This window comes from Carya illinoinensis, chromosome 16 (genome assembly GCF_018687715.1).
Source record: "Carya illinoinensis cultivar Pawnee chromosome 16, C.illinoinensisPawnee_v1, whole genome shotgun sequence".
Lineage (NCBI taxonomy): Eukaryota > Viridiplantae > Streptophyta > Magnoliopsida > Fagales > Juglandaceae > Carya > Carya illinoinensis.
Window position 1 is genome coordinate 5,368,584 of NC_056767.1, and position 7,529 is coordinate 5,376,112.

The 7,529-nt window shown below is 36.2% G+C and overlaps 1 protein-coding gene across 2 annotated transcripts; it reads left to right on the forward strand.

Annotated features, from left to right (window-relative positions):
- The first annotated feature begins 4,732 nt into the window (after positions 1-4,732).
- Positions 4,733-7,094, forward strand: LOC122299431 (3-oxo-Delta(4,5)-steroid 5-beta-reductase-like). Of its 2 annotated transcripts, XR_006239690.1 has the most exons (4): positions 4,733-4,886; positions 5,013-6,547; positions 6,656-6,711; positions 6,794-7,094. XR_006239690.1 is itself a non-coding variant. In XM_043109715.1 (2 exons), exons 1-2 carry the CDS (start codon positions 4,848-4,850, stop codon positions 6,141-6,143), a joined length of 1,170 nt encoding a protein of 389 aa, XP_042965649.1. In that variant the 5' UTR covers positions 4,733-4,847; the 3' UTR covers positions 6,144-7,094. The 2 variants fall into 2 exon arrangements, 1 of the variants encoding a protein (XP_042965649.1); XM_043109715.1 differs by having other exon boundaries at positions 5,013-7,094.
- The last annotated feature ends 435 nt before the right edge of the window (positions 7,095-7,529 follow it).

Sequence of the window (7,529 nt, forward strand, 5' to 3'; positions counted from 1 at the left end):
ATAAAGTAATGAAAGAATTAATATATATTGGTTCCAAAAGCATTAAAAATGTAATAATTCAGCTCAATCAGGAATCTCATGATTTTCTGGAATGACAAGAGTTTAGTTTTTCATTTTTATACAAGAGTAATGCTAAGATTTTAGTCCATTTTTCTTCAGCCTTGTCATGACCTACTTAATTATAAACAAGAGCAGTTCTTGTTAAGTTGAGAAGTCTAAAATTTAGCTTCATGTGATGTTCATTAGGCGAGTCGACACTTTGACTATGAAGATCCAAATGGAGTAGTGAAGGAGATCTGGATTTGGCAGAGTATTGCAGAAGCTCTTCCTGATCTGAACTGATGATACAATGGCTTGTAATTTGGATTTTGTAATGTAATTAAATACCAAATACTGTAATATTAAGTGGGTTGTATTATGTGTTGCATGCATTTTATATTATAAATATGAAATTTCTATTTTTTAGATGCATTTAGGTAAAAAGATAATTAGTTTTCTATATATAAAAAAAATGTTTTTCAAAATGTAACATAATATAGGCTTTAGATTAAAAAAAAAATTGCTTTACAACATCTATTTCTATAAAAAAAAATTTAGTAGTATAGCCTTTGTAGAGGAGAAGTAAAGAGAAGAGAGAGAGAGAGAGTGAGAGAGTGAGAAGGGGTAAAAACCAGGATTTCCAGGTTATAAAAACCTCGATGAATCCAGGTTTTGGCCCAAGTCATAACAAGGAAATATCTGGGCCGTAACCTGGCCCGAGTTTGGAATCTGGGTTCCAGGCCAGGTATACCGGATATTCGGTCTGAAACCCAAATGAACAGTCTTAATTAGATCTTCACTTGAGCTGGATCCTGAGGCAAGAGAGGGGTGGTCTTGTAGTAGCTCGAGAAACCTCTAAAGCTAAAATTAGTATAGAGATTAAAATGTTTTAAAGAAGAAGACAACAGTGGAGTATAATTCACAACAGACTTGGATTTAACCTTCTTTACCTTGCAGTTTTGGGTAATCTTTATACTTGGTCTTTTAGGTAGGTGGGCCATGCCAAGTGTTTTGGGGCAGAGAGACGCCTCCCCCCGGAGTCTCCATCGCCATGCTGCATTTAATGCAACTCAGTTTTCTTGGTGTCGGTCATTGAATGTGGCGTGAGCCTCTAGCAGAGTTGCTTGGTGTCATCTCTTCTCCTTTTTCCTGATTTTGGTTTCTCGTGTCTTTCTGCAATATCTTATCTCAATGTTGATAATTACCTCTGACTTACACGGGTCTGGGACTCGCTCTCGACTACCAAAGGGGGCCTTTTTGGGCTTGGGTGGATATTCCAACGGCTCACGGGGCCTGACGACGTAATAGGCTTGAGACAATATTATGGGCTATGAGCACTGACGAAAATACCCCCTATTAAAAATAGGATCACAAATAAAATAATAATAAAATATAATTTTTTATTATAATTTTTAGTTAAAAATTGAAATATTAAATTATTTATTATATTTTATGTAAAAATTTAAAAAAATTATAATAAATATATTGAAATGAGGTAATTAATTAGTTTCTACACCAAAAGTACCGATAATTGTGATGCTCGACATTTACTAACAAGACACAGTCCTCCAACCTTTGGCACACTTGGGACTCATCCATTATTTTAAAAATTATTAAGCGATTTGCACATCTTAATACTATATTTATTCTCATACACTACATACTATATATTTATATATATACATATATATATATATTTTTAATTAAATGTATAGTATATGAACGATGAAATGATGGTTTTGCAATAACAACAACTCTCATTATTAATAGCAGTACTACTTCTGCAAAGAAGTTTCCTGCATCACGCTAGAATCTATACAAAACCTAAATCTAGTTTCCATTAAAAGAAATCTACACCAATATAACAACCCTGATTTAATTTGTGAGTATAGACCATTCATCACATACAAAGCTGAAACCACCAATTCAATCAGTTAATATTTAATCAATTTAATACAAAGCCAAGCAAATAGACTGCAAATGGACTTCATTGACAATATTGTCTGATTAATTAGCCTTTTTAAAGTATCAAACGAACAGTTAAAAGACATGGGGAGAGGCTAGCAGCCAGATAGGTGAGTTTGTTTATTTTACACCCACCAATAATCTCATTACATGTATAGATTCTAGCTAAATATTAAATAGGATTGCATGCACAGAATTCAATTAATTTCATCTCCTCCACATGGGCCACACCATCCCATCACTTTTCATCTCTCTCTCTCTCTCTCTCTCTCACACACACACACACTAAAATACCCTCTCCTTTGAAGGCCTAAATCGAAGCCCTCCTCTCCCTCTCCTCCGATTCTTGAGCCCCCCCCTCTCTGTCTTTCACTCAAATATCTCAACTCTACTTAAGTCACTTTCCTTTCAGCCGATCTCCGTAGGCCATAACCTTTCCTATCGCAATCTTTTAGACATCGAGATGGCATTAAAGGTTTGCTCTTAGTTTATCAAAATGCTTTAAGACAAGGAAACGACGAGATCAATTCATGTGACATAGGTAAGAGTTGAAAAAACTTGTCAATGTCTGTTTTGATATATAGTGTTAATGGCAGGAAAACATATGGGATTCTACTGGTTTGATATATGTTGTAAACCTATGAACGAGAGAGAAGGGGGGAGAAGAGACAGAACAATACCAAAATGCAAATATCTATGAACAATACCAGAATGCAAATAAGAAGGGAGAGAGATCAATTATAGCAGATACACCCAAATGCAAATGGGCATTGTGATAGATGAGAGAAAGAGAGAGAGCAATTGAACGGGAGAGGGGAGAGAAGAGAGAATAGAGAAAGTGAGAATGGAGAGATGAAAGAGGAGAGAAAGGACTGAATGAAATAGACTCCACAGTTAAACAAGTAAATCTCCTACAAGTCTATTTTTATTGGAGGGTGTAAAATGTAAAATGACACCCATCCGGTTTGAACCTTTTCCCAAACACGTATAACGGACACACATGCATATACAAAATCTTTAGTAGACCAAAGCCAATAATATGTTGAAATAACATTAGAGATTTAAAAAAAAAAAAAAAGTTGATATGTTTAGTCCAAAGGTACTGTGCAAACCTTACACATTCATTTCAAAAAAAGTTGATAAATTTAGAATTGGTATAAAAAAATTATTTTTTAGTGGTAGACTCTATTTTTTTCGCAAGCAGGGCTTGCACACACTAGGACTGAATTTAGCATTACAAAAAAAAAAAAAAAAAAAAAAAGAAAAAAGAAAAAAGAAAAAAAGAAAATAAAAAATTAACGGTAAGGGTGTTGGGAGGTTTTGGCATTTTGCAAAGTATATAGCAAATGACAATAAGGAAGACCAATAGAGAGATTCTTTGATCAAAGTGAAAGAGAAATGATTTAGATATAAATTTTTTTTTATAAAAATAAGCTTACAAACTGACGTAGTTTGATATAATACGTCAGATTGTAAAACTATTTTTACTTTAAAGTAAATCTAACTTATCATATAAAGTCGTGTTAATTTATAAGTTTATTTATATGGAATTTGTGGTGTCACTAAATGCAAATACTCTCAAGCACCATGTAGTGAATACAAAACTAACAACAAGTTATCTCTAGCTTTACAAGAAACCTAGCCATGAAATGGACACATCTAAAAAATAGACCCAAGAAAGGAAATATTCAAGGGAAGAGAAGATTCAAGAAAAAGAAAAATATACAGGTGCCTATTTACCACATATTTTTCCAATTTTCCATCATTCCAATTTCTTCAGGATGCAACATGCATCCAATCTCCATTAAGTCAAAACATAGCCTACGTTAGTAAATTGATACAAATTTGGGGAGAAGAAAATCCCTTACTTTCTATCATAATTTGTTTGCAGCAATTTTTTGAAAACTATAATATTATTACTAATTAAGATATAATCGGTAAAATATAATAAAATTAAATATTTTTAAATTTTTTAAAAATAAATTAATATTATTTTATTATTATATAAAAAATATATGAATAACTTAATATGAGAATTGAACGTGAATAGAATAGATAAAAATAAATTCATATCATATTTACTAAAACTTGAGTTTGAATTAAGCACCACTATCTGGGAGGGAGGCTAGATGGATACAAGGCATGTCTTGGCAAAGAAAAATTCTATACACTATATTATCATCTTACTTACATTCCACTAAATAAAATGTGACACATTTATCACTATTGAATCATCATTTATTATATATTTTTTTATAATTAAATGGTGATAAATACATCACATCATATCTAATATAATGCAAATGGAATAGTAGTTTTGTGTATAGCATTACTCTGATTTAAATATAAATTTATAAATTAACATAATTTAATATGGGAACTTAGGTTATAAAGTTAAATTCATCTAACACTTAAATCAAACTAAGGTAATTTATAAATTCTTGAAAAAAATCTATTTCTAACATAGCACTTGTCTCACGTGACGTTATTGATTTAGTTAAGGGTACAAACCCAAAAAATGCAACGCAAGATCGAAACCTTATACAACATCAGTAATGCTAGATGCGTTTAAGAAATGTGAAAGAGTTACGCAGTCGATTTAAAAAAATTGAGTCTTTTATTAAAAATTAATTTTTTTATATAAATCTTATATTTATGTATTTTTTTAAAAATAATTATACAATAATTACTACTAGAGCATTATTTCGCACCTAACATTCACAGAACCGTTAAATTTTGGATCCATACTGAACCGACACTTTCTTATACATTTATCCTCCACAGTACCGCTTCCAATTTCCCTTTGGTGTCATTGATCTTTTCCATCAATCTTTACCAAGAAGATGAGCTGGTGGTGGGCTGGAGCTATTGGCGCTGCCAAGGCAAGATGCATCCAATTAACACATGCAACCCACAAACCGATCATAATCTCTTTCTTTCTATGCTTATTAACTCTTTTTCTGGCTTTAAGTTTGTTGATGGTATTGTTTCTGTGATTCGTTTTGCAGAAGAAACTCGAGGAAGATGAGCAGCCGAGAAGCTTTCAGAGTGTGGGACTGGTGATTGGAGTGACTGGCATTGTGGGCAACAGCCTAGCCGAAATTCTCCCTCTCTCCGACACCCCAGGTGGGCCATGGAAGGTCTACGGCGTGGCACGCCGCCCCTGTCCCGACTGGAACGCCGAGCACCCGATTGAGTATATACAGTGCGACGTCTCGGACCCGGAGGATACCCAAGCCAAGCTTTCTCCCTTGACCGACGTCACCCACATCTTCTACGTCACCTGGACCAGCCGACCGACCGAGGCCGAGAACTGCGAGGCCAACAAGGCCATGTTCCGCAACGTGCTCAGTACAGTGCTTCCCAACGCGCCGAATCTCCGCCACGTCTGCCTCCAGACGGGAACCAAACAATACCTCGGATCCTTCGAGGCGTTCCGCAAGATTCAAACGCACGATCCTCCTTACACGGAGGACTTGCCTCGTTTGGACGCCCCGAATTTCTATTACACTCTCGAAGATGTTCTGTTCGAGGAGACCGACAAAAAAGAGGGCTTGACATGGTCCGTTCACAGACCCAACATCATATTCGGATTCTCGCCGTATAGCTTGGTGAACATCATCGACATGTTTTGCGTGTACGCCGCTATATGCAAGCACGAGCGGCTTCCCTTGAAATTCCCTGGCACGAAAGCGGCGTGGGACGATTACTGGGTGGCTTCCGACGCAGATCTTATTGCCGAGCAGCAGATATGGGCGGCAGTGGATCCGTATGCGAGGAACGAAGCATTTAACTGCAACAACGGGGACGTGTTCCGGTGGAAACACTTATGGAAAGTGTTGGCTGAGCAATTTGGGATCGATGATTATGGGTTGGACAAGGGTGAGAAAGTAAGCCTGGTGGAGATGATGAAGGACAAGGATGCTGTTTGGGAGGAGATTATAAGGGAAAATCAATTGCAATCTAGAAAGTTAGAGGAAGTTGGGATGTGGGGTTTGGTGGACCTCGTGTTGAGAGGGGAATCTACGATGGATTGTATGAACAAGAGCAAGGAGCATGGATTCTTGGGGTTCAGGAACTCCAAGAACTCCTTCATTTCCTGGATAGATAAGATGAAAAGCTACAACCTTGTGCCTTGAAAAGCTACATAAGATGTTCATGTTTGCAGTGAATATATATTGTTAAAGATATATGTCCCGAGAAGTTTGCTAACAAACCAACAGATGAGGATAAGCTCAAGGAATACAAAACTATTGCAATTACTTAACTTATCCTCAATTATGTTCTCTTATCTTCTGTTATTTGTTCAAGTATTTAGTTATATGTAGCTATCTACATTTATCTGTATGCTGTAAGTCAAAACTTTGTAATCATCTATATATATATACACAATGCCTCGACTTACAATAAAAAAAAGTTTGTATCTCTAGACATGTCATATTTGAAGAGTTGAGTTTTCCTGCTCAGACTACACAGGGTACAACTATTGCTTCATCACCTTTGCAGGATCATTTTCCTTCTTCTGTCAGTTCCTCACAATTAGGTTCTATTTATAATCCGTTACCTTCTATTTCAGTTCCTTTATTCTCTATTTCTGATTCTCATAACTCATCCATATCAGATTCACCTAATCATAATTCCTCTCTTGCAGTACCAACTAAAATGTCTCCAGCAAGCCCTCCATTATCTCATACTAAACAGATCAATGTTAGAATCCTAGCGCTTCTAATAGAATTTCTGCTGGATTCCTTAACAAATTAACTTTGCTGTGTTGTGATTGATGTGACAGGGTGGACTGGAGAAGATGGGAATGGCGCTGAAAACAGAGTAGAAGAGATGCACACCAATTGTTTGAAGGAATTGGTAGAAGAAAAACATCCACTGAATTGTATTGCTACGGGAGTACCTCGAGGGCTCCCAACCTCCAGAAAATTCTACTTTTTCCAAATGATCCTTTTACGTGTTTCTTTCTTTTTATTCTTTTTTTGACATGTAACTCACTGCTTAAGAAAAAACTAATTGACCAGAGAAAATAACAGGAGCTGAAGCGCATCGTTTGGTAATGAACCAAATGCTGCATTTTTTCTTAATTTTCTATTTAACCCAGTGACCCCAAACGCACCGTTTGAAGTCTTTAATCTCAAACGGTGCGTATTACAAATGATAAGCCCCTTTCCAGTTTATTTCCTATGCGCCGTACAGGACTCTTCTTCAAGACACAAGGTGCTGTTTTCTCCTCGCACCGTATCACTTCTCACACAAGTGCAAGACGTCGTTTCTCTTTCACACTTAGGCTTCGCTTCACTTCACTTTACTTCTCTTCACGCACACTTCCAGTTCACTTCACACACTTCGACTTCTTCATAGTTTCTCCATTCTCATACTGCGGCTGCTTCTCCTTTATTATCACTTCCTGCCGCCGGGATCCTGACAATCAATGACTCAGCCTCATCATTTGTTCCTTCTCCTAGTGAGTTAACACCCAATTCTTCTGCTCTTGATCCACTTCCTCCTACATCTATACT